The following is a 26,713-nucleotide window of genomic DNA, read 5'->3' on the forward strand; positions in this document are numbered from 1 at the left end:
TTCTGGTTAGGATGTTAGGAGAATTCGGTGAGCATGTGTTAAGTGTCGGTTTCTCCAGGATTATGAGGACTTTGATACTGCAGCCATTTGCTCAAGTTCTGAAGACCTTGTTCATTATCTCACTGGGCATAGGCAACTATGTGCAGATTCTCTCTATGGCCACATCCACACCAGTCTACTTCTTGTTACACCTTTGCCTTCTGTCTCTCTCAGAAGATGGCTGCCAGGACCATACATTTAAAGCACTCATACCACTTGGACAGTCATGGCTTTCCCCAAAACATAATGGGAACTGTAGTGCTGAGAGTTGTTAGGGGACCCAATATTCCCTTCACAGAGCTGAAGTTTCCAGAGTTCCCTGGAAAGAGGGATTACTTGTTAAACAGCTCTGGGAATTGTAGGTCCGAGAGGGAAGCAAGGGACTCCCAACAACTCCCTGCCTCTTCACCCCTTTGGGGTGATGGTGGAATTGAGTGTGGAAGTGCCTCAAAGAAAGCCCTGTTTGTATGTAGTATTCTCATTGACCATGGGATGCTGACTGATTGTTGTGGAAGAAGATGGAAACGGGTTACAAAGGGGAATAGATAGGCTATCCTGGCCAGGAACCTGCACAGGAGCACTCTGCATTACAATTTTCTTTGCAAGCTGTAGGTCCCACTTATAACATTCTGCTATGCAACATCTCCTGGCGGTCTTGCTGTGACATGCCTACTAGCAAAGATGCTCAATTAATGGAAAATTTCAGAACTGAAAATCACTTCAGACTAATTTGGATCATTTGTCATCCAGAATAAGTTATGCCCACCCAAGTGTGTTTGTGCATATATGTGTGTGTACAAAGTGAAAATGGTGTGCTTATGATGTGTCCCTGGGTAACAAACCTGCCAAATTACAGACAAATAGGATCAGACGAATTTTCAGTAATGCTCTTATTAATCGGATGTGGGTGAGACACAAAGGCATCCATATTCCTCCATGTGGTTTTTGCTTGTATTTATTTATCCCTCCTCCAAACCACTGTGGTTGAAAGTTAGACATGTCAGTCTCCCACTCACCCCCACATTACCCTTATGTATTTTATGTTTCGCTTGTGATGGAAAACTCCATGCTGGCATTTCCCTCTTGGTTAGCAAGTAAGACAATATTGTATGCACTTTAAGCAGTGTCATCACAAGGCACACTGTGTGGTCCCTGATCTGTCCTGTCATAGGAGCTCCATTTCACTCTTGTGATGCCCCAACCCCCACCACTGGATGAACAATGGCATAACAATATTGTTGTTGCAATCATAGTGTGGGAAGGAACCTCAAAGAGAATGCAGTCTAAACTCTCTGCCAATCCAGGGAATCCATTGCACTAGTTACCTAGATGGGCCACCACCCAATCTCTGCTTTAAAACCTTTGGTTGAATGAGAGTCCACCCTGTTCTGATTGCATAGTTGCCTCTCGTTTCATGCCAGAGCTCATCAAAGGCATGCTGGTAAGAGATTGTCAGGGCTGGAGCAAGCTGGGGCCATAGTAAAGATTTCCACAAATCTGACAAATCTGACGAAACTGAATTCAATTTTGGATTTTCCCATTTCTCTTTAGAAATTAAAATTTGAGAGGCATTCCGCCCAAGTTAAAAAATTAATGCAACATCACCACTGCCAAATTGTAGAATTCTACGCCTTTCCCCTCTAAAATCCCTAAACCCAACAAGATGCATAATTTGAAATTCAAATGAATCCTAGTTTAAAGAATATGGGTTGCATCCAATGACTGAGTCTTATTCCAAGTAGACCCACTGATTATTATTTTTTAATGACTAACTTAGGCCCATTAACATCAATGGGTTTCCTCTGAGTAGAATTTTGTTGGAGATAGATATCCATTCAGCCATCCCCAGTGGGAAAGCAAGAGGAATAATTGCTCCCAATTTAATTTCATTAGAAATCTTCGTTAGAAATATTGAGGAGGGAATGTCCCCATTTGAGATTGCCTAGATTACAACCCTCTAGACATGTTCTTTTCATGAAGGATAAAGACCCAGTTTTTAAAAATTCATAAATAAAGGAAGAAGGCAGAGAAAACAACTCCCCCCCCCCGAACTACGTAGCTAAAAATATTTATCAGGGTGAGTTTAAAACAAAGAAAGCAAGGAGGTAACCTGCACATTTGAATTGCCAAAATTGTTATAAAAGTTATAGTTACTCTTGAGAAGTACTGATAGTAGGCAGTTAGGGGGATACAAAGGAACTGTCTGCCTCCCCCACCCCACCCCACCTCACACACATTTCCCATAATTAGCAGTGCACACAAGTGTTAAAATTTGTAGCCATTTATAGAGAAAAGGACACACAGAGGCAGAGACGCTAATGTCTTTTGCCTTGGTTTATAACCCAATTTCCATCCTTCATTGCTCGCCTTTCGTAGCACTTAGTACCCCTGAAGAGCGTCCAAGTCTCAAGAATTTGCATTCATCAGCAAGACCCTGTGCAAATCTTGCCTTTTTACTGCTATAAAATTCTGGCCTTTTTAAAAAATTCATTATTAGGATCTCTCTCTCTTTTTTTTTTTTATGTAGCTAGCTGGTCATATGACATCATCTGGGCAAATACTCTTTTGGAAGCCCGATAAAGTTTCTCTCTCTCAGGGCTTTGTCCACCATCATAATGTATTTATTGATCATGTTTTTCATCTCCTCTGTGAATGGGTCAAATCCCTTCTGCCTGGCTCCTGACCGCTTGAAGTTCCCATCTCGGTTGTTCTCAACACAGAGCAAGCGGTCCTCCGTCACTGTGATGTTCAGGAATCTGACCATTTCTTTCAGATTAGGGAGCAGGGCCTGCTTCAAGTCTTCGTAGTGGATGACGAGGAGACGTTTGCCATACTTGAGCCAGTCCAACACATGGGAAGCCCACCAGGAGGCATAGCTGTTCACAAAATCTGGCCACTCTGCAAAGCGAAAGACAAAATAAAGGATATTGACTTATCTGTTTTCAAACCCAGCTGTTGCCAGACAGAAAAAGGATGGCAAAGGAAGACTGCTTTAAAATGATATCAGAAGCAGATAGCACTAACAGAAAGGGTGTGTTTGTGTGTGGCAAAATTGAGGGGAAGGTTGCTTGAAAATTCTTGAGGGAGTGGAGGTGAAGTGTCTTTTTTTTCTTGGAAAGCTCTCTTCTGAAAAGTATTAGTTCACTTAGGCCCAATCTGTACATTTAATGCTCAATACGTTATACCACTAACCGGGACGCAGGCGGCGCTGTGGGTTAAACCACAGAGCCTAGGACTTGCCAATCAGAAGGTCGGCGGTTCGAATCCCCGTGACGGGGTGAGCTCTCGCTGCTCGGTCCCTGCTCCTGCCAACCTAGCAGTTCTAAAGCACGTCAAAGTGCAAGTAGATAAATAGGTACCGCTCCGGCGGGAAGGTAAATGGTGTTTCCGTGCCCTGCTCTGGTTCGTCAGAAGCGGCTTAGTCATGCTGGCCACATGACCCAGAAGCTGTACGCCGGCTCCCTTGGCCAATAAAGCAAGATGAGTGCCACAACCCCAGAGTCGGCCAAAACTGGACCTAATGGTCAGGGGTCCCTTTACCTTTACCTTTACATTATACCACTATCACACCACTTTAAACGGTCATGGCTTCCCCCAAAGAATGTTAGGAACTGTAGTTCATTAAGCTCTGCCCCTCACAGAGCTACAATTCCCAGTGTTTCCTGGCAGGAAGGATTGGTTGTTAAACCATTTGGGGAATTGCAGCTCTGTCTCCTAACAACTCTCAGCAGTTCCAAAGGATTCTTTGGGGGGAAGCCATGACTCTTAGAGGGATATTGTAACACTTTAGGTGTATGGCATAGCTGTCAACTTTTTCCTTTTCTTGCAAGGAATCCTATTTGGAATAAGGGAATTTCCCTTTAAAAAAGGGAAACATTGACAGCTATGGTGTATGGTGCAGATGTAGCCCTGATCCTTACAAGTGGTGATGCCAGAGACAGAACAAGGAACTTTTCTGCTTGAAAAAAACGGTGGTAGATGTTCCTCCAACATGAAGAAATGTTCATTTGGGACCAGGGTATCTAAAGAACCACCTCACCCCATGTATCATTGCCCAGCAACTATACCTCTCACTACTGAGCATCCTACATGTGCTGAGCTTGTACTAGAAACTGAGCTTTTAGTGCAGCAGCTCCAACTCTATGGAATCAATTGCTAGCTGAAATGAAACACGCACCTGCAATCATGGTGTTTAGATACCTACTGAAGATGCTTTGGTTTAAGAATTCTTTCCCTGAGAAACCTAGTCATTTATGGAGTATCAGTTATATACCTAGATAAACTGCCCCCTTTTTTTTTTTTTTTTTTAGAATTAGCATCCTTGAAATGATGTTCCTTCCAACTTTGTACAATTCAATGACTCCGTGTTACTGTTTGTTTTAGAACTGCGTGTTTTGTTCCCTTTTTCTCTTATATGCTACTTTGATGGCTTTATGCTTTGAAACAGTCTATAATTTTGAGAAGTAAAGAAAACAGCAGTGCAGCATGTTTCCTTAAATCCCTCTTTGACATGAAGTCAGAAAGTAATGGCTTACCTTTGCTTTTCCAGTTTCGATCTGTGGCATACCCGAGATGGCCTGCACACTTCCGGTTGAATTCTGCCACCAGCGACTTGTATGGATTCCGTATCAATAAGATGGCCGAGTCAAACATTTCAATTTCTTTTTGGCCACTCTCGTGAGTTTTGACACAAATAGTTCTCCTGCTTCTCCAGTGATCCTTTTCCCCTTTAAAACCTGTGTGTGTGTATATAAAGTGTGTGTTTGTGTGGATAGATAGATAGATAGATAGATAGATAGATAGATATAGACTGAGATATATATTATTGTGTTTAGATCATATATACCACTGTAAGCAGGCCAGCCATTACAAGTTTGTCATGGCCCTACCAGCAATTCCCTCTTTTTGGTACACTCCCCTTTTACCTTCCCCCCTTCCCCCTCACCTTCTGGTAACCTCTACTTCCTACTCACCCCTATCATGAATCCTACTACTACACTGTTCCGATCTAATGTGGCACACACCCCTTTCCTCCCACTGTTCAGTAAACCCACTTTTAGACAAAAACACTCAGGGCCCAAAGCTGGCAGTGTGTTTGTTCTTAGAAACAAACAAACAAGACAGGCACAGCTCAATAGCCTACCTTTATTATATAGGGTTCCATCAAAATAGTAGCTCCCAGTGTAGAATCCTGTAGCGTGTTCTATCAAATGACGAGCCCAGGTGTTGCCAGCTCCAGGGAAGCTTGACAATGCCACAAAAGCTTTGGATTTGGTGGGGAGAAACATCCGGTCAGTGCAGCGGGTGTCTACAACCAGATACAGATGGCATTTCATTGTTAGCAAAGTAATCTCTCCCCCCCCCCCAACAAATACACACACAAAATGACAACAATTTACAACAATTATGTTTCACATGGTTGCACTTTGATAAATTCAAGATTTAAATTCTAAAAAAGCAAGCTATGTATTCTAAGATCAACTGTTGTGTGGTCATTAATATCTCATACCTGACCCCTCTTTTGTTTGATTCTTGCAGATGCAGATGCCAATTTAAGTATGCATATCAGCAACAATAACTCACCCTGAAGAAACCACAAATTTTCCCTCTGTGGGTGGAAAAGCAATTAATCGTCCCATAAGTTGAGCATAATAGCAATAACCAAGCACACCCACATACTTTACTTCCCTAAACACACACATACCAGGAGACTAGATAATATTTCAGTTTTTCCATTCCACTGCTACATCCTTGAAATTTTAGAGTAAAGATGGCAAAAATAAAAATGAGCATCTATAAGTTAGAGACACCTTCCAAGAAACATGGACCCCTTTCTTTAACTACGTTGATAGCCCAAATCAAGACATTGTTACATCAACAACTCAATATGCTCAGTGGAGGGGTTACGTCAAGTAATATGTTTGAATGTTGAAAGTATGTGTATGTCTAGCGACAGTACACTTATCTCTACTGCTGGATAAGTGTTTTATAGTTGCATTTGTATTTGTTTAAAAACCAATAAAAATTGTGTGTGTGTGTGTGTGTGTGTGTGTGTGTAATACAGCACTCATGAGTCACTAAGGAAAAACACACAGAGAGGCATAAGGCCAGGAAGTTAGGCATATCACCCCCTCCATGCTTTGATAGCTGCATTCAACTCCTGGTATTTTACAGCAAAACACAAATAAAAACCAGTTAGTTAAGCTTGATAAACAACAGAGACACTAAGCCACGGGTAGGCAAACTAAGGCCCGGGGTCTGGTCCAATCGCCTTCTAAATCCGGCCCACGGACAGTCTGGGAATCAGCGTGTTTTTACATGAGTAGATTGTATGCTTTTATTTAAAATGCATCTCTGGGTTATTTGTGGAGCCTGCCTGGTGTTTTTACATGAGTAGAATGTGTGCTTTTATTTAAAATGCATCTCTGGGTTATTTGTGGGGCATAGGAATTTGTTCATTTCCCCCCCAAAAAATATAGTCCGGCCCCCAACAAGGTCTGAGGGACAATGGACCGGCCCCCTGCTGAAAAGGTTTCCTGCCCCCTGCCCCAAACGAATGCAGTTTCACAGAAGCAGGAATAGAAGTTGCACTGAAGGAGAGGGAAAAACAGCAGCTTTTTAGGACCAAAGGGATTCTTATCACCCAGCATCCAAAGAAATCATTGTTTAATTACAGCTCTGACTTCACGCATTCGCTAAAGATAGTGAAAGGTTGGAGTAGCAGGTTGGTTTCATCTCTGAAAAGTTGCATAGGACATTTGGCTTCATATCTTTTTTTCCAGGAAGACTAGAAACTTACTCCGAAAGAAAGAAAGAAAGAAAGAAAGAAAGAAAGAAAGAAAGAAAGAAAGAAAGAAAGAAAGAAAGAAAGATTTCAGAGTACCTTTTGTACTCATCTCTTGACAACCCTGGTCAGATTGGCTTGTCACTTTTGTTAGTTTTGCGTTCCACTACAGTAGATGACTATTGAATTAACATATTTGCCCTGCAAGCCTTTTTTAAAAAACAACCACAACAATATATGTGGCTTGGCTCTTTTGCATTAAGTATTTGCTCCGTGAGTTTATTTTATTTTATTTAACAAAGGATCAACTATCTGCTTGGAGTGCGTTGTGGTTAAGACTGCACAGCTTGATCTATTGAGGCTGGTGGTCTTGCTTTTGGAACAGGGGGTTGGATGGCATAATAATTTCATCCCCTCCAGCCCTAGAATTCCAGCTAAGCTTTTCTATCACCATAAAACAAAGGATTTTCTGCCTACCAGCAAGATAGATTTGGACACGCTTAATGTTTGTCTCTTAATTATCTACTTAAGACTTGTCTGTGCTAGCGGTTTCTCCAGGAAAAGATCCAAATCAGACATGTTTGAATATATACTCCCTGACTCTTATTTCTCAATGCTGGTCTTGCCTATCTGTATTGCAATTTTTTCTCTCCCTTAAGGGCAGATCAATATTGCAAGTACAGTGGATATATTCTGCATTACCACAAGATGAGAGAGAAAGAGAGAGATGGATTTCCCTGTGCCATATCATCCCAGTCAAAATCAATGTCAGTTCATTGTGAATAGTTAAGGGAAGTGTAGAACAGCTTTAATACATTTCAGTAGTCTTATTGACTCTCTTTTGGTCTCCCTTGAATTTTTTCCAATATTTCTCCTCAGGATGAGCCCCTAAGGTTCATCTACACATATGTCTCCTGATTTCTGGTCATGGTTTAAAAGTACAGGCCTCCTCAGAGGATGATCCATGGATTTTGACAGCCTGGCTCCTGAACCAGCCCCCAGAACACCTCACTGCTCCAGAACCTCTGGAACAGCAACAGCCAGCACTTTCTGGCCTGAGGAGGTTGCCTCCAGCTCTAAGGATTCCAGCCCAGAAGATCTAGTAGAACCAGTCTCCCCCATGCTGTTGTTGAAGCAGACAATGAGCCCAGGTTGTATGCAATGCTGGTCCTCTTCAGGGTAGAACCATTGAAATGAATACACATGACTTAGATCCATGACTTTATTGGATCTAAGCTTGATACAACCCCCTGTAAAGAGGCTTCTCCTCTCTTGAAGGTAGACTGCTAAGGTCCAGTCTGGGCTTATAGTTGTTTAATGCACACTTTACATCAGTTTGTGCTTTCTTTCTTTTTTAAGAGTCATGTGTTTTTTTTTTTGGTTTTGTATATATAGAAAAACAGATACAAACAAAAAGACCACTACTCAAAAAAACCACACAAAAACAAAGGGACATTGGCGATTTCAGTGTGCAGGAGAAAATGTAATAATACAGATGAGCCGGTATGTGTGTGTGTGTGTGATATCATTCACAAGTTCCATACAGAAAGAGAGGCAGTAAGTAAGCGCTGCTGCAAGTGGTTTTCATTAATACAGGATATAAGATCCTACCATATTGCCTCGGATTTGTCTGTCTTTGATACGCCATTGATGACAGTGGCCTTCCCTGTAAATTTCTCTAATATAACAATGTTCCAGATGTCAGTCCAGCATGAGGCAAACTGAACATTTGGTAATAATTTTGAATTTGGTCTCTGCATTTTTGTATACATTACTTAGTTGGAGAATGGCATTGAAAAATCTGGAGAAGAGCAAATTTCAAAAGATGAGTGCATTTCAGAGAGTTTGTGTGCCATTTCAAAAAGTGAGAATTGGGTAGGTTTACCTTTAAATGCAAACTGAATTGAATTTCTTCCCCATCCTTAAAAGCTAGGTGGATTCTACACACATATAAAAAACGCTGTGAAAATGATTTTTTTTAAAAAAATAATAATTGAAAAATACATTGAATTTTGCATAGCTCACTGTTGCCATCTAGTGTCCTATTTGCATATTGCACTTTACAACACATTTAAAACGTTTTATTCGCATCTGCTTAGCTGAGTCCGTAGACTCTGGGCACTTCCAGACACACTATCCTAGGCAACGGTGGGCGGTTGCAAGGCTGCTCACCCTTATCCAATGTCCTGGAACAGCTTGCAGTATTCACTGCAGATTTCTCCTGTTATGCATTAATAAAATTATGGCACTACTTAACCTGACAGCAAGTGTCTTGCCTCATTGTTTGGGTTGTAAGATGCACAACACCTCCCTGCACATAGTTATTGATATTATATATATTCAACCTCTCTCTTACCTTGGACAGGAGTTTGATAGACAAAGAGATAGTCCCCCCTCTTTGGCTCTTCAGCCGTGCTGCTGCCATTTTGCAACCTGCTACAGAATAAGCTGTCTGAGCTGTTGCGTAATGGGAAATGAATTGTTGGGAAGCCGCAGCGGCACTGGGGTCCTCTGATGGCTGCCAAAGGGAATTCCTAGAAAATAAAATAAAAGGCTGGAATTTAAAAAAGGCTAGCAAACATTAGAAAGCATCACCTGGAACTGAAATGAATGTGAAGGGAAATCCTAAAATTCAGTTTTCCTCTTCTGAATTGTCCTGTCTCAAATAAATATTTTCCTTTTCCAAGCCATTTTTTCTTCACATTTCCTATTGTGGATGCTGTCAGAATTTAGAGGGTTGATCAGGCTGACTACATAGCCAATAAATTGTGTGAGTTAGACTGGTTGATCAATGCATACATTGCACAGTAAGAAAACAGTGAGTTGTGTTCAAGTAGGTTGTACTCCAAATAGACCCACTGAAGGTAAGGAATCTAAGTTAGTCAGGTCTATTAACTTCAGTGGGTCTACTCTGAGTAGGACTAGCATTGGAGTTCCCAACACAAATCAATTCTGGCCAGATATGGTTTGGGTTGGCATGGGTTGGCACAGGTCAGCCCAGGAGTGGGGGCCCAGAACAGATTTAGGGAGGAGGCTTTCAACAGCCCTTTTAAATAGCCTCAGATTCTCCCTCCTCATAGCATCATCATAGCCTCCATTCTCTGCACGGTCACAAAAGCGCTGCATTCTAGCCACTTTGTGCAACCTGACAGAGTAGGCAACACAGTCAATGAAATGAAATAAACAATGCCTTTCGACATGAATCCCAGCTCTGTCTGATTCTGCAAAGGCGACAAAATGCCTTCTCTCAAATTCTGATCATGCACAAAGGCCACACCACAATCAGGCCCATGTGCCTGTTCAAGGCGAGGTAAAGGAAACCACACCAGTAAAAGAGATGCAAACTCTTTACGTAGAAAAATGAGGCCAAATTAAACCATGTTACATAACTCTTGATAAAACTAAAGATGTTCACGGGCACGCACACACACCTCCATTAAACCTGTTCATCTTTACAGTGGGGGTGGGATAATTGTGGTAGGTCTTTCCCCAAGCAATGCATAAAAAGTGTCTGATCAAAGCAACAGGACACCTAGATGTGTCCTATGCAACATTTCCCCGCGTTGTTCTCATGCAGCGAACACAGGCCCTGTTGGACAAATGTAATGATCCACTCCTAATGAGGTAATTTATGGAGAGTCCCTAAGGCTCTCTTCCAGTGTTCTGGCGGCATGACAAGGCATTAAATAGTTGTCAACATAATTGGGTTCAAACCATCCCATTCTGACTTCCCCTTTAGGTTAAATGTGGCAGGGAGAAAAAATGGTGGCTCTTTTAAACTATTTTTGTGAATTGTACAAGGAGATTCAGCTTGTTCAGATTTAAAATTCTTTTCAAAAAAAGAAAAAGAAAAAGAAAAAGCAAGGAACAGGTGGTGATCGAAATTGTAGACACATTTACCAGGGAGAAAGACCCATTGCTCTCAGTGGGGCTTCCTTCCGAGTAAATTTGTAGGGGATAGGCTGTGAGTCATTCTCTAAGAAATAGAACTTGTTACAGGTGTGTGGTGTAGAGGGGAACTTTGTGTCATGTCCCCATATACAGTACGAACTGGTAGGGGACTATGAACCTTGGGGTCATGGTGGATAGCTTGATGAAGATGCTGACTCAGTGTGTGGCAGCTCTGGTTGGGGAAAAAGACGAATTCTGTTTCAGGGTTCATTAGAACGCGGATTGAAAAGTAAACTGCCAATATCGTAATGCCACTTTACAAATCTATGTTGACACAGCTCTTGAAATATTGTGATAGATTCTGGTCACCTCGCCTCAAAAATAATGCTGCAGAGCTGTGAAAGCTTCAGAAAAGGGCAGCCAAAATGATCAAGGGGTGTGGGAGCTCCTGTCTGAAGGAAGTTTCACCATTTGGAGCTTTTTTAGTTTAGAAAAGAAAAGGCAAATAAGAATGGACAGGATATAGGTTGGAACAGATAAACCTCAGGGTCCCTTCCAACTCTACGATTCTATGGTTCTATGAGGAAGTGGATAGAGAGAGGTTCTCACATAACACTAGAAGTTGGGCTCGTCCGAAGAAGGAGAGTGTTGGAAGATTCAGGACAGACAAAAAGAAAGCCTTCTTCATGCAACACAGAGTTAAACTTGGGGGTTTCATCTTGCAAGAGGGAATGATGACCATTAGCTTGGATATGCCACCTTGAGTCCTTGTCAGGGGAAAAGGTGGGGTAGAAGTAATGATGGTGGTGGCAGTAGCTTTTTTTCAGTTCCAGCACCTCTCAGGTGTGTGTCATTGCCATTTTAAGAGAGCAAGGGAGGCGTTCATTTTCCTAGAAAATTAGCACTGAGTATGGAGCTTGTTCCCTGGTTCTCCAGGGGCATTGGCAGTCCAGTTTTAAATGTGTAGGGCAGGAAGCTCTTCAGGCAGCTATTGCCTGTTGTTGTTGTTGTTTTAAAAAAGGGGGAGCACCTTAAATAATTTGTTGTAGGTGTGTATTCTGAGGACAACCATATTTCAATTTGAATATGAATGCAGGAGGTGTAGCTCAGGCATGTTCAAGCATTCCTAGCTGTGGCTGGTCCACAATGTGGCACTGCTACAGAAAAGGCCCTGATCCCTAGAAGGCAATGTCACCAAGAGAAGGGCCTCTGAAGATGCAAAAAGACTAGGCAAGTCCATAGGGCATTAGGGCATTTATTAGATACTCAGGTGCTTTATACTTATAGCCCAGATCACAAGTGTTAAAAGCTGTACTGGTCAACAGAGGCACCTTGAATGGTGGTAGCCAACTGTCATGCCCCCTGCATCCTAGTATGCTCCTGAGGAGGATTCAGTTTAGGGTGAATCACAGGACACTTCAACCAGGCAGAAACCCACAGCAATCCCTTCTACCCCTTGGCAGCCTGGGCATGCAACTCATACATGAGAGTTTAACCTGTTCCACAGCCACAGAGAAACATGTGACTACAGAACCAGATGCAGGTCATTTAAGGATTATAGACAGGGCTGTAGGGCCCCTTTTGAAGATTCAGGTGTGAGACTTCCTTTGCTGAAACAACATCTTTCTGTAGCTCAGCTAGCGGAGCCCACTTGGAGCTAACCATGGTCCTGATTACTGCTCACCAGCACTGCCATGAATTGAACTGAATTCCCTTAACAATAATTGTCCTATCTGGACTTATTTTGAGTGGATCTGACTTACTTCCACCTGAATTAGGCAGTTAGGCCATCACGGCATTTAAATGCAAGGAAAAATAAATCCAAATGAGTATACAGATTGAGATTTCAGTCACCAAATTAGAGAATAAAACATCTCAGACACCAATTTACAGAATGAAACATAACAAAAGCATACTTTCTCTGCCTGGAATGTCGTTGACTTTAATTTGTTGGCATTTGCAATAATCAAAAGAAGCTTGCTCACTCAACTTACTGTAATGTTTTCTTTCTTTAAGCATATTAAACTGTCACATCTCTGCACATTTTACCCAATGATTTGAGAATTTTTGATGATAATGCTGCTTTATTTACAATATTATGATTTGAGCAGCCTGACTTTGCTTTGGAAAATGCAAAGCAATTTTCAGCTCCGGAGAGGATTTCTAACAGCTCATTTCCACAAAACAAATAACACCAAGCATCTTCTTCTGATTTATAAGTAAAGGCATTGAAGGAGAATGTTGGAGAAATTATGATCAAATGGGAACATTTGTGGGAACTAGGATAACATCTGAAGCATACCATGTTGGCTATCTTTGCTCTATTTTATTGGCTGTCAGAATACAGCCCTCTGTTCAAAGGAGTCCTCTAGCTGAAGGGCTCTCCTGCCCACATCTGAATTAAGTAGGAGTCCCAAGAAAGGAGAAAAGGGGGCAGAGCTTGAAAAACTAAAACTCTGGATGACCCCACTCATTGGTTTCATCAACATGAGGGATGAAACTGCGCCCTGAGGAACCCTGCATTTAAGGCTCCATGGGGCTGAAGAAGACTCCCCAAGAATCCCCCTTTGGAATCGGCCATCCAAGTAGGACCAGAACTACTGCAAAGTGGTGTCACCAACCCCTAATTCAGACATCCACTCCAGAAGGATGTCATTGTCGATGATACTGAAAGCCACTGAGAGGTCAGGGAGAATTAACAGGGACACTTTCTCCCTTCTCTCTTCCAACAGAAGTCATCATACAGGGGAACCAAAACATTTTCAGTGCCAGGCCTAAACCTTGATTTAAATGGATCTAGAAAATCAGTTTCCGCCAAGAGTGCCTGGCAACCACCTGCTCAAGAAACTTGCCCAAGAAGAGAAGATTAGCAACTGGCTTGTAGTTGCATAGATTTTCCAAATATTGGGGGATTGTTTCTTGAGGAGTGGTTTCAACACTGCCTCCTCCAAGCAGGTAGGGACCACTGTCTCTCTCAGGGAAGTATTAATCACCTCCCTCACCCAGTTAGTTTTTAGCAGCCAAGGGGAGCAAGGGTCCAGAGCACAAGTGCTCACTCTGACCAATCTAAGAACCTTGTCCACTTCCTCGAGCCTTACTAACTGAAACACATCAGACACAACAGGACTAGGCAGCACTCTGGAAACCTCTCAAGATTCATCTGCTGTAACCGTGGAGTCAATGTACCGGCAGATCCCTAAAAATGCTTTGAAAACTATTGGCTAGCCATGTCAAAGATTGGAAATTGTATTTCCAAAATGGGTAAACACTCAACAGAGTTCCATCTATAGCAGGGTTTTCCATTTTTACCCATGGTGCGCACGCATTTTCTACAATGAGAGAAACCATCTGCCCAAGCTGGCAAGCATCATAATAGTATTCAAGGCATGGGATCTCTCCCCCACCCCCACATTCTCCAATAAGCATCTATATAATACACACACACACACACACACACACACACACACACCAGCATTGGACAGGTTGATATAAAAATGAAACAGCTCAGCTTCCATTGCCAAAGAGCTAGGTGGCCTGTGGGAATGCGATGGTTGGGAAAGATCCATCACTTTCAACCTCTTCTCTGCATTCACAAGGTCTAGAAACTTGTACTAGAAATATAAGCTGAAATTACCTCTGGATGCTGAAATTTATGAAAGCTGCCTGAATTCAAAGTTCTTAGGTGTCACTGAGGAAAAGCAGCACAGAAATCTGATTTGCTTTGAAATGTGCATCATCAGCTATGGTTCCAAAATGCAATTATACACGCATTTCCCACCCCAGAACCTCAGAGCGCTCTCTCTCCCTCTCTCTTTTCCTAGTATCAGGCTTCAGAAGCGCTAGCAAACTGATCAAAATCAGATGAAGGGATGGGGAGAAGAAAAGAAAGGGAACTGTCCTTACTTTCTTGGAGCAAAATTCGGAGCACATCTCCACTGTCAAATTGGCGTGTATCAAAGAGACCGGCAAGGTGTTTGTTAAATTCTCTGGTGCTCTGAAACACCCTCGATTGATAATATTCTGCCCTGCAGGGATAAGAAATAGTTATCTCTCAAGAAACAACAACCGTAGCAGCCTCTTCCTATCACAGGGAAGAATATTAGTTTCGGAATATATATATATATATATATATATATATATATATATATATATATATATATATATATACAGGGACGCGGACTTATAAAAAATATTGGGGGGGCCCGGGGAAGCTCATGAATAATAAATAAGCTCATGAATATGCAAATAAAGTGGCTCCGGCCCTAAATAGGGCAAGCCACGCCCCCCAGCCAGCCAATCGGCTGGCTGGGAGGTGTGGCCAGTCGGGATTCCCCTGTTCTCGCGGGGGCCAGGAGGAAGGAAATTCCCCCCGGCAGTGCCTTGGCAGTGGCGGTGGTGCTGCGAAGCAGCGAGGCAGGAGCCCCCGCCCCCGGGGATTCCCTAATCTCGCGGGGGACGGCCGGGGCTCTCCGACTAGGGCGCGCGGCTGGCTGGCTGGCTGGCGAGGGAGCAGGTGGGGAGGAGGCGGGGGACGGCGGCGGCGCTCTGCTGGAAGGGCGCCCGAGATTATTGGGGGGGCTGAGCCCCCCAAAAAATTTTTTGAGGGGGCTCGAGCCCCCTCAGGCCCCATGGTGTCGGCGCCTATGTATATATATATTCTCATTCACTATTTGGATGCAATAATTGGCATTGAGATGGAAAGTGAGAAAATTTGCTCTGCTGAAATGAACACACAGCTTCTAGTGGAGTCCTGGCTGTTAAAGTGTGCCTTAGCACAGAAGAGTTGAAATTAAATCCCCCCTCCCCCAAGGAGGCCTCTGCTATTGTTTTCATGCCTTGGTTTTCTTTTGAAGATTCCCTCCCACCCCTCCTGACTTTCCCCTGCAAGGCTTTGAAAGCTCTGATAAAAATCTACAAAGCTTTTCATGAGCTGCACCAGGAACAAAATGGAATTTCAATGAGTTGTTGAAACACCTTCAGGGAGCCCCATTCCGGGGCTGTGCGGGTGTGTTTGGTTACTACTCCATCCACAGCACCTTCTCATATTCATTCTTTTCCAAGCCAGAGAGATTATATGCAACCTTCAGGAGCTAAAATAGATTTCTGCTGCGGCAGCCAAAGAGACAGGAACATGTGGGCCGAATCGTGGATTCATGGGGTTGTAAGGAACTGGAAGCAACTCAGAGGTCATCTGACCAAACCAACCCTGCCTTTTAAATTTAAATGCCACATTCATATAGTTTGCATGGTTACTTTATGTTAATTTTGCTATTCATGAACGGCAGCCTCAGAGCCCTGGATGTGCCAAAATAAACTCAGAAATAGCATAAATAATAATGAGGTCCCTCACAGAGCAACCACATATTCCTGTAAGGGATGTAAGAAGGCATAACTTTGCATTCACAGATCATAGAATTGTAGAGCTGGAAGGGACCACCAGGGTCATCTAGTCCAGCCCCCTACATTGAATAATCTTTTGTCCAACATGGCGCTCAAACCCATGACCCTGAGATTAAGAGTCTCATACTCTACCTACTGAGGTATCAGATGACCATAATCCCACACTGTGTTTGTCACATGCAGCATTGCTTCCAGTCTGCTACAGTTCCTATTCTGCCAAAAACTATGTTATTTACCTGGCTGCCCACTGTAGCAAATTTATGTAATTGATGCAATTTGCAAAAGTAATTATGTAACTTACATAAATTGCATGGTCAATACATCATTCGACCCCATTCATTTCAATGCAAAGGAAACACAGTGACAATCAGTCACATATTGTATGAGGACTGAAAGCAACAACAACCAAGAATACGGATTATATTTGTTAGATGGACTATGTACAGTGCATAGTTTAACGATGGGACTCTCTCCCACAGGAGGCAGTGATGGCCACTGACATGGGTGGCTTTAAAAGAGGATTAAAGAACCTCATGGATGAGAGAGATAACAATGGCTACTAGCCCAAAATGGATATGTTCTCCACAACAATGCTTCTGAATACAAGTTGCTGGAAACCACAGGAGGGGAGAGCGTTCTTGTGCTTGAATCCTGCTTGCTGGTTTGCCAAAGGCAATTGTTCAGCTACTGTGATCTGATCCAGAGGGCATGGTGTAGTGTGGGTTGCTAGCACCTGGGGCCACACAGAGAGGGTGGGTGGGAGGGAGGGAGGAAAGAAAATGCGCATTCAACTGCCTAATGGTGTCCAGGTGATCCAGGAGATTGCAGCTGCAGAGATAAAAAAGAAGAAGAGTCGTTCCATTGTCTGGAAAGGTCACTTCCTGGTTTGCATGGAGAAATCGTTTTCAATGGAGCCCAACAACAGAAGCACGCAGCTGTACTAAGGCAGCACAAGGTGTTGAAATTTTGCACCCCCTAAGCAATTTTGCATCCGGGGCAACCTCGCCTGTGCCCCCCATGCTACACCACTGCCAGAGGGCTCTTCTTGTGTTCTTATGGATACATTTGTGTTTCTGACATGGTCCCAACCCAGGTCCCAAGATATTTAGGGCTTTATATCCAGTGCTTTCAGGACCACTGACACATGCTCCCATCAGGCTGCCCCATTGACCAGCCTATCAGTTGCATTCTGGGACATCTTCAAGGGTAGCCCCATATTACAGTAGTCCAAAGGAGAAGTTGCCAGAACATGGACAACTTAGGCTTTGGCTGTTAAAATGGATTAAGCAGTGCTGTCACCCTAGCACAACAAATTAGCTTTTTTTATAAAAAGGGGGGAAAAGAAATTGTCTTTTCTGGTTAGGAAAGTAATGGGGCAATGCATTGGGATTAACAAACGAGTAACAGGGAAATGTGGAAACACCCTGCAGGCAAATAGGGATGACTACTGGACACATAACAAATCACATAAACAAATCAGAATGAATGCTCCATAAAGGCTGGATGCAATTTTATCTCCCATGTCAGCTTTGGGCAAATAAACCTATTGATTTTAGTGTAGTGCCTAAAATTTTTAACCTTAATCTTAACCTTTTCTTATGAATGGCTAATATCTGTCCCTGTGAGTTGTGATCTGTGTTATACTACTTGTGGCTTGTACGAGTCCGGTGTTTTTATTTGATTTGTTTTGTTGTGTTGTGTTTCATGATGGGCGTAAAGCCGAATAAACATTTTGATGATGGCAAATAAACAAGGATGAATGCTCAATAAACAAGTCATATGAAGGGGCCTCTAGTCTCACAGATGTGATGTCTAAGGCCCTGACCTCATTCTGAACCATGCCTTGACCCCCCCCCCCCCAATTCTCCACCTTTGTCCCTGGACCTCAAGAACAAAGGTGGTTGTGACCACCCCCAAACTGATACGCATTGGATTGCCAGAGAGCTTTATTTCTGGGGGTTTTCATGGGAGAAAAGGTACAGCCTGCCTTCCACCTCTCCTCCCTCAGGAGGAGGAATGAATCAGATGAGGCTCAGCCATGATCCAGCAAGTGACCAGGTAAAGAAGAGGATGGCAGTGAGGATTGAAATCTCAATCCATCCTGGGCGCTTCATCGGAAAACCATTGGCAGCACCTTGGTCAAAATCGCCATCTCTTAACTGAAACAGTTAAAAAGAGTTGGTTCCAGAGGAGAAAGTGGGGGAGTTCTAGTCCGCAATTAAAGAAATCTTAGTCAAGTGATTGTATGCATTTAAATTGATTAAGTCAATTAAGTTGTTGATTAGATCTGCATAGGAGTGAAACAGTCGTCCAGATGGGGAAGGGAAGAAGCATTATTTGCTTGTTCTTAGGTGATGTCTGCATGTGCACAGTAAATACTATCCTGGAAAAGGGGTTCCCTGCTGTACAAGAGAGAAAGAACAATAGAATCAAAGAATTGTAGAGCTGGAAGGGACCTGGAGGGTCATCTAGTCCGACCCCCTGTAATGTAGGAATCTCAATTAAAGCATCCATGGCAGATGGCAATCCAACCTCTGTTTAAAAGCTTCCAATGAAGGAGAGTCTACCATCTTCCAGGTAAGTCCATTCCACAGCCAAATATCTCTTACCACCAGAAAGCTCTTCTTGATGTTTAGTCGGAATCTCCTTGATTGTAACCTGAATCAGGTCCTACCATCCAGAGCAGCAGAATACAAGCTTGCTCCATCTTCCATGTGACAGTCCTTGAGATATATGAAGATGACTATCATATCTCCTCCCAATCTCCTCTTTTCCAGGCTAAATATACCCAACTTCCTCAACCATTTCTCATAAGGCTTGGTTTCCAGACCCTTCATCATATTGATCAGCCTCCTCTCAACACATTCTAGCTTCTCAACATCCTTCTTAAATTGTGGCATGCAGAACTGGACACAGTTGTGGTCTTACCAAGGCAGAACAGAGTGAAACTATGACTTCCCTTGACCTGTACACTGTACTTCTGTTACAGTCTAGAATTGCATTAGCTTTTGGAGGGTGGGGCTGCTGTATCACACCATAGATTCATGTTAAGCTTGTGGTCTACTAAGACCCCTAGATCCCTTTTCACATGTACTACTGGCAGGTCAGCTATGCCTCATTTTAAATTCGTGCAGCTGGTCATTCATGCCAAAGGGAGGGGAGGGGCTTATCAAGGGTGGGCATTTAGAGATGGTATTGTTATCTTCCTATGTGAGAAGAAAAGAGAGTTTTGAATTATGGTTTCACTCTGAGTGAGAATTCCGAGGGATAATATGCCAGCCTCTGAAGCGCGGTGAATTTTGATATGTTGATATTTTGTTATTTATCTTCTATTGTCATCACTTGTGCCTGATGCTTCTGCTGTCTGATGGAATATATGGTTATATTAAGCACCTGCTGAATGAACATTGCACATTGCAGTTGAAATATTGATTGGGTGGTTTAGCTGGCTAGGGTATTACAATATGTATCATTGCTGCTCCTTGAGCTGGTGGATTTACTGGGTTTTGCCAGCCAGGTATTGGGCCTCCTTTTCCTTGCCTCAAGATATGCAGAAGGGAAGTGGAATACAGGCACCCCTATAAAAGGGATAATGGAGAGAGAAGTCTATGATGGTAAAAGTAGGGTGAGCTAGGTAAGAGGAAGGGGTGAGATTTCTTACATCTATTCCATCTTCTCATCTCAACAATTTCTAGGTAGTGCTTGTCATCAGCCACCCAGCATGGTGGCATTTATTTTTAAATCCATCTTACTCCCCCCCCCCCCATATATATATACGAAAGCATATATATATATATATATATATATATATATATATATATATATATACTTGAAATGGTTTATTTAAATATCTAACCAGATAGCACTGAATTCAGCAATGATGCAAATTCCAAGATTTGTGTGAGTCTCTGCAGAGTGCATAATAGTATTTTTTTAAAAAATAAATTAATAAACAACCTGTTTTTTAAAAGCAATGAAACACCATCTTTGGTGGTAGGAGTTAAAATTCTAATGTTCCTTTCCCACAGATAGCATCCATGGGGAGTTGTAAGTTTGAGAAGAGTCTATATGACTCAGTGGCTGAGATGTGCTACACAAATCAAAGGCGTTTCTATTCCCAGTTGCATCTCACATGAAGTCTGAAGGAATGTAAGAAAAGAGAGGAAGGGAACCTTTCAAAAACGGGTTGAATTCCAAGTTCTCAATCAAGAAGCAATGTCCGTGCTGGGTGGCAGCTGGGAAATGAGAACCAGTCATAGTCAGGATGAGATCCATTCTAGTCTGGAAGCTTCTCAGGATGTGCCAATGACCAACTCGAGCTGGAAGACTTACTTGGAATGCTTAACCACCCAGACAAAATGATCCCATACGGATTGTGAAGCTAGGGTTGGGGAAGAAGTTAAATTCAGTTCACATTTAAAGGTGAGTTTACCTAATTTGCACTTTCCAATGTAGCTCAATTGGTAGAGCATGTGGCATTTAAGCCCATGGTTGTGGGTTTAAGCCCCAAGTTGAGCTGCAGAGCTGCATTGCCAAATTTAGAGAAGTGCAGATTATGAAGGAAAGGGGTGTGTGAAGTGTGGGATGATTTGAGAAGTGCAAATCAGGTGGTTTCACATTAAAATGCAAGCAAGATTGATTTTCTCCCCAAATCCTTTGGAATTCCTTTGTCCTGTTTGGTGATGGTATCCATATAATCAAAGGCAAAGGACATGTAAAAAGGTAAAAGTATATTGGGAAATGATTTATAATGAATTGGGGGGGATGTTTAAAACTACTTTCCCCCCCAAAAAACCCAGAGTCGTTTTTTGTTGGGAATAACACAGACTGAAATTCCTAGGTGTCAGAAAAGGATATTGATGTATGCAACAACTGCAGCCCGTGTTTTGTTAGCCCCCAAATGGAAAGTGAGCGAGGTCCCAACTAAAGAGGATTGGCAACTTAAATTGACAGAATATGCAGAACTTGCAGATTTAAGAAAAGAATAAGAGAGCAAGAAGAACATACATTGAAAGAAGATTGGAAAACATTTATTGAATATATGGAAAATAACTGTATACACAGCTGAAAACGCTGGCAGCACTAAGATAAATTGAACAAATAATTTTTGATGGATGTAAAAATGGAAAACTGATTTGAATAGTTATAACAAAATATGATGTATGATATGTAAAATGAACCGTGGAAGGAGAAGAAGGGAAGTCACTGGATATATTTAAGTTTGTAAAATGTTTATTTGGAAATGTAAAATTGAAAACTTAGTGAAATTATTCTTTAAAAAAGAAGAAGATGGAGAGTGTCATGAGAACTAGGGAATGGCTTCTGGCCCCCTCAATGTGAATCAGCACCCCCCCCATTGTTCCCTCTACCCCCATTATGGTCTTTCCATTCAGCTCCACTGATTTGCTTTGCTTCACTCTTGCTGCTTATAAAGAGTCCCTGTAACCATGGGAACCAAAGAAATGAAGCCCTGGATTACTGACACTCCAGCAAGATTTCAATCTACAAACAAAGTCCACCTCTTGCATTTGAGGCAGAGGCAGGAATACGAGAATGAAAGCTCACAAGAAGGCATGCCAGCAATGCGGCCAACTCCTGCTTTGATCTTAAGCTGAGAACCAATTCCTTCACCAGTGGGAAGAGGTGGAAAAATACAGAGGTGCCCTCCAAAATCACCATGAACTTATCATGAACTGGTTTTGACACTTTGCAAATGAGTGGTCAGTAAGATTGCAGTTCAACATCTCCTGGAATTCCTTTCAAATGCTTATGAGCTGGGGCCTCCACATTCAGAAAGAATGTCCCTTTTGTTACCAAATGCAAAGGACTGGGGCCAGCAGCAGAGAGTGCCTGTTTCTATCTCAGCATCCAACTGTGATTTTGAGGATGCTCATTTCCACACATCTTATCATCGTACTTTAAGGGCAAGTCATAGACTATGGACACAGGCCTAGTTCTCAGACAGAACTGTGTCAGCTGTTGCTTTTGAACCAGAGACTAGAAATGTTTTCTGGTCTGTCCCAGGTAGATTGTTGTCCTGGTTCACTACCCTCACGTTGTCCCTGTTTTTGTTTTTCCATGGTGTCATCTTAAAAAGATAGTTTGAAATCTTAATGCTATTTCTAGATGTCATAAGAGGATGGAGGATGGATGGCGGCAAACAGATTGAGATTGAATCCTGACAAGACAGAAGTACTGTTTTTGGGGGACGGGAGGCAGGCAGGTGTGGAGGATTCCCTGGTCCTGAATGGGGTAACTGTGCCCCTGAAGGACCAGGTGCGCAGCCTGGGGATCATTTTGGACTCACAGCTGTCCATGGAGGCACAGGTCAAATCTGTATCCAGGGCAGCTGTTTACCAGCTCCATCTGGTACGTAGGCTGAGACCCTATCTGCCTGCAGACTGTCTCGCCAGAGTGGTACATGCTCTGGTTATCTCCCGCTTGGACTACTGCAATGCGCTCTACGTGGGGCTACCTTTGAAGGTGACCCGAAAACTACAACTAATCCAGAACGCGGCAGCCAGACTGGTTACTGGGAGCGGCCGCCGAGACCATATAACACTGGTCTTGAAAGACCTACATTGGCTTCCAGTACGTTTCCGAGCACAATTCAAAGTGTTGGTGCTGACCTTTAAAGCCCTAAACGGCCTTGGTCCAGTATATATGAAGGAGCGTCTCCACCCCCATGGTTCTGCCCGGACACTGAGGTCCAGTGCTGAGGGCCTTCTGGTGGTTCCCTCACTGCGAGAAGCCAAGTTACAGGAAACCAGGCAGAGGGCCTTCTCGGTAGTGGCGCCCTCCCTGTGGAACGCCCTCCCACCAGACTTTTAGAACTACCAGACTTTTAGAAGACATCTGAAGGCAGCCCTGTTTAGGGAAGCTTTTAATGTTTGATGTATTACAGTATTTTAATATTTTTTTTGAAGCCACCCAGCCAGATGGGCAGGGTATAAATAATAAAATTATTATTATTATTATTATTATTATTATTATTATTATTATTATTATTACCAGCTGGATCAGGCCAATGGTCCATCGTCCAGCATTGTGTTCTCATAATGGCCAACCAGGTGCCTGTTGGAAACCCACAAGCAGGACCTGAGCACAAGAGCACTCTCTGCTCTGCAGGTAGAACATAGCCATCATGGATGGTAGCCAATGATAGCCTTATTTTCCTCCATGATTTTGTCTAATCCTCTTTTAAAGCCACCCAAACACCGAGTCCCTCCAAACTTGGTGCCTTCTACCACAGTTAAAGCAAAGGGGATTCTCTGCAGAGCAACTGTCTGGCCCCACCTGGCTCTGCCAGTGGAGAACTTGCTCATATAGGTACACGGCACACAGATAGCAAAACAACCCTGGGGAACAAAACAACTATATTTCCCCTTTCATATCACTGCTTGTGTGCTCAGAGAGGGTAGGGAAATGAGCAGCGATGGTAGGAGATGTAAACACAGGGCCAGGGGTTTCCAGAGACTGGCTGTGGACGTGTTAAGAGTGTGGATCTTGAACAGCGCTGAATTCTTCCTTCCTCTAATGCTGGACCTGCCACCAGACTCATGAAAATTGTCAGCTCTCTGGTGGAAGGAGGCCCGTGGAACATGCAACAAATATAATGGGAATCTCTCCAATGAGTGGAGGCTGATTCATTATGGCAAGTGGGGCACTGCCTTAGCCAGCCTCCACCTGCCTGCCTTTTTACTTGCAGCTAGACCAGCAGGTGGCAGTGGCTGTCACCCTCCTCCTCCTCCTTGTAGGACTTGGCAGGGAGGAGGATGGAACTAAACTAGAATTACTCAGCTCTGCCTGTCATTGTCTCTGTCTCCCCCTGCTGTTGGTCTCCCTGCCTTCTGGGCACCAGTCCCTACTGCCTGCAACGGAAGGAGAATCCCCATGTCGCCCCTGATCCATGCTGTCATTGTAATGGAAGACACGAGGGGAGCAGGCGTTCTGCTGCCCACCCCTGCTGGTAGCAAATACTCACTTAAGAGCCTTACATCACTTACGTCGTTTTGGTCCAGCCCATGGCTGCTCCTCCACACGATAAACAGATAGCCTGTTGATGCCTCCACAGATGGTTCCTTTCTCTCCTTTGCATTCATTGTTGCACTCCTCCTGCTTTGCCAAAGTTGTGGGCAACTTGTTTCCACAATAGCATTCTGCTCCATACTCCAAGCCAGCATAGGTGTAAGCCCTAGATGGGACAAAACGAACCCCCTCACTGTAAAATCCAGCAGTTTTGTAGCAAATGTCGACTCAGCACATCATGGCATTTAATTTATAGCAGAGCTGTACATAGTGTATGCAGTGCTGTCCTTAAAGATGAGGTGCTCTGGATAGCTCGGTTGGTTAGAACTTGGTGCTGATAACACCAAGGTTGCAGGTTTGATCCCTGTGTGGGACAGCTGCATATTCCTGAATTGCAGGGAGGGGATTGGCCTAGATGTTCCTCAGAGCACTCTACAACTCTACAATTCTATGATTTTATGGTTTGGAAGCTTCAACTGGCACAGAATGTGGCTGAAAATGTCCTGATTGGTTCAGCCAGCTGGAACTTTGTAGCATTTGTTTTGAAGAGTCTGCATGCTGTGGAGGAAAGTTCAGTGTTATAGTGATGACCTCTAAAGCCCTACAAGACTTAAGACCCAGTTATCTGAATGAGAATACCTCTACCAGGATTGTCCTGCTGAGGCTTGAAGACAAAATATGAGCTCTGCTCATCAGACCAGTGGGCCCATCTAGTGCAGCATTCTGTTCTCAGTCACCAACCAGAGAAGTCCTTGAGCACAATAATGCTCTCCCCACCTGCTTTTCAGAGGCGCATTGGCTAGCACCCATCTCTGAGTGATGCTCATGGCTAAGAAACTCAAGAAAGAATCTTGGTCATGGCAGCACCACCACCACCCCTTCCACCTCCCAGTTGCAGAAAGCCTTTCTCTTTAGGACATGGCACTGCTTAGTTTTGGTGCCAGCTAAAAACTTGCCATTTCCTCCAGGCTACTGACTGAGAGCGGTGTTGATTTGGGAGGCCAGGGGTGTCAATATTGAGAAGAAGATTTTATCCTCTTTTAATGTTTTGTTGATCTATTCTTGTGTTTTGATGTTTGATTTTGTGGTACTGCATAACCTGCCCCGGGATCGCTTGTCCATGAAAGGTGGGAGGAACAACAATGAAACAAACCAACAGATGAATAAACGGAATGAAATAATATATGTAAGTTCCTTTCTTAAGCGAATGGAATTTGAAGTTCCCTTGAATTCTGGAAAAGAGATGTAAACGCACGAAAGACACAAATATATTTATATAGAGAAAGATGTACATATATTTTACCTCTCAGAGCATGCTTCCTGGCAGTGAGAAATAGTCATTTTTCTCAAGTCATAAAACACAGCACCTTTCAGAGTCCTCTCCCTGGAATCATCACCGAAGCATCCAATGTAAGTGCCTTGAGTAGATGAAAATAGCACAGTGTTTGAAATAATATTGTAGACTGGAACATTTGATTGCAAATGTAAGGGTTTCCTCCACCCTCACTGCCAGATATGTATATCCTGCCCCAGCTCCTGTGGTCTTAGTTCCCCGAGAAGATGTAATGACTTTTAAACCACTCCATGGTGCTGGAATCTAATCCACCGCTCTGTTTTCACAGATGTTGACCACATGCCCAAATGAGACACCTACAAGCAGAGGGCACAAGGAGAAGGGGACGACAGAGGACGAGATGGTTGGATAGTGTTCTCGAAGCTACCAGCATGTGTTTGACCAAACTGCAGGAGGCAGTGGAAGACAGGAGTGCCTGGCATGCTCTGGTCCATGGGGTCACGAAAAGTCGGACACGACTAAATGACTAAACAACAACAACAACAAGCAGAACCTGTGTGTGACCGGGACCTGTGAATCCCAGTAACTAGGATTCAAGGGCATATGGCGTTCTGACAGTGGTGGTAGAACATAGCAGTCATGGCTACTGGCCATTTAATTGGTCAAATTCAGCGGTTCTCAACCTGTGGGTCCCCAGATGTTGTTGGACTACAACTCCCATCATCCCTGAGCTCTGGCCTTGCTAGCCCTTCTAAAATTGGTCTAATCACCTTTAAATGACATCCAAGTTGGTGGCCATCATCATATCTTGTTGTAGTGAATTACATAGTGCTTCGTGAAGTCTTTTTGTCTGTGCTGAATTGGATGTCCACCAGCATTATGAGAGAGGGGGAAAGAACTCTTCTGATCCACTTTCTCCACATCGTGCCTAATTTTTATGCACCTTTGTCTCCTCTTGCTCACCTTTGTCTTTAAACTTTTTTTAAAAGGGGGGTGGGTCCTGGAGCCATGAAGCTAACAGTAAATGAAGGGTTGGGTTGGGTTGAGGAGTGGTGACTTTTGTCCTGTTCAGACAACATATTCCTGATGACTGAATGTGTTATTTGGGATGGTGTAAACCATTCATTTTTTTTGCTCCCTAGCCAAATGTGCTCATTCACATTCTAAGCAAGATCTACTCACTAAGAAAGAATACAAAGATAGGCTGTCTCCTTATGGTTGGGGAACCAGATTTGCACAGGTGTCCCAAGTATACAATTCAGTCAGTATATTGAATG

At 43.3% G+C, this 26,713-nt stretch overlaps 1 protein-coding gene across 1 annotated transcript in view; it reads right to left on the reverse strand.

Moving 5' to 3' along the window:
* Positions 1-2,304: 2,304 nt before the first annotated feature.
* Positions 2,305-26,713, reverse strand: part of WSCD1 (WSC domain containing 1) — a 41,443-nt gene continuing 17,034 nt past the window's right edge. Inside the window, exons 3-9 of the mRNA XM_028707991.2 lie at positions 25,446-25,560; positions 24,121-24,308; positions 14,618-14,739; positions 9,180-9,357; positions 5,183-5,347; positions 4,575-4,775; positions 2,305-2,937 (exon numbers count right to left, since the gene is read on the reverse strand). Coding sequence (XP_028563824.2) covers positions 2,585-2,937; positions 4,575-4,775; positions 5,183-5,347; positions 9,180-9,357; positions 14,618-14,739; positions 24,121-24,308; positions 25,446-25,560 — 1,322 coding nt within the window. The 3' untranslated portion in view covers positions 2,305-2,584. The remainder of the gene's footprint in view (positions 2,938-4,574; positions 4,776-5,182; positions 5,348-9,179; positions 9,358-14,617; positions 14,740-24,120; positions 24,309-25,445; positions 25,561-26,713) is intronic.

The sequence above is a fragment of the Podarcis muralis genome, chromosome 15, assembly GCF_964188315.1.
Source record: "Podarcis muralis chromosome 15, rPodMur119.hap1.1, whole genome shotgun sequence".
NCBI classification, from domain to species: domain Eukaryota; kingdom Metazoa; phylum Chordata; class Lepidosauria; order Squamata; family Lacertidae; genus Podarcis; species Podarcis muralis.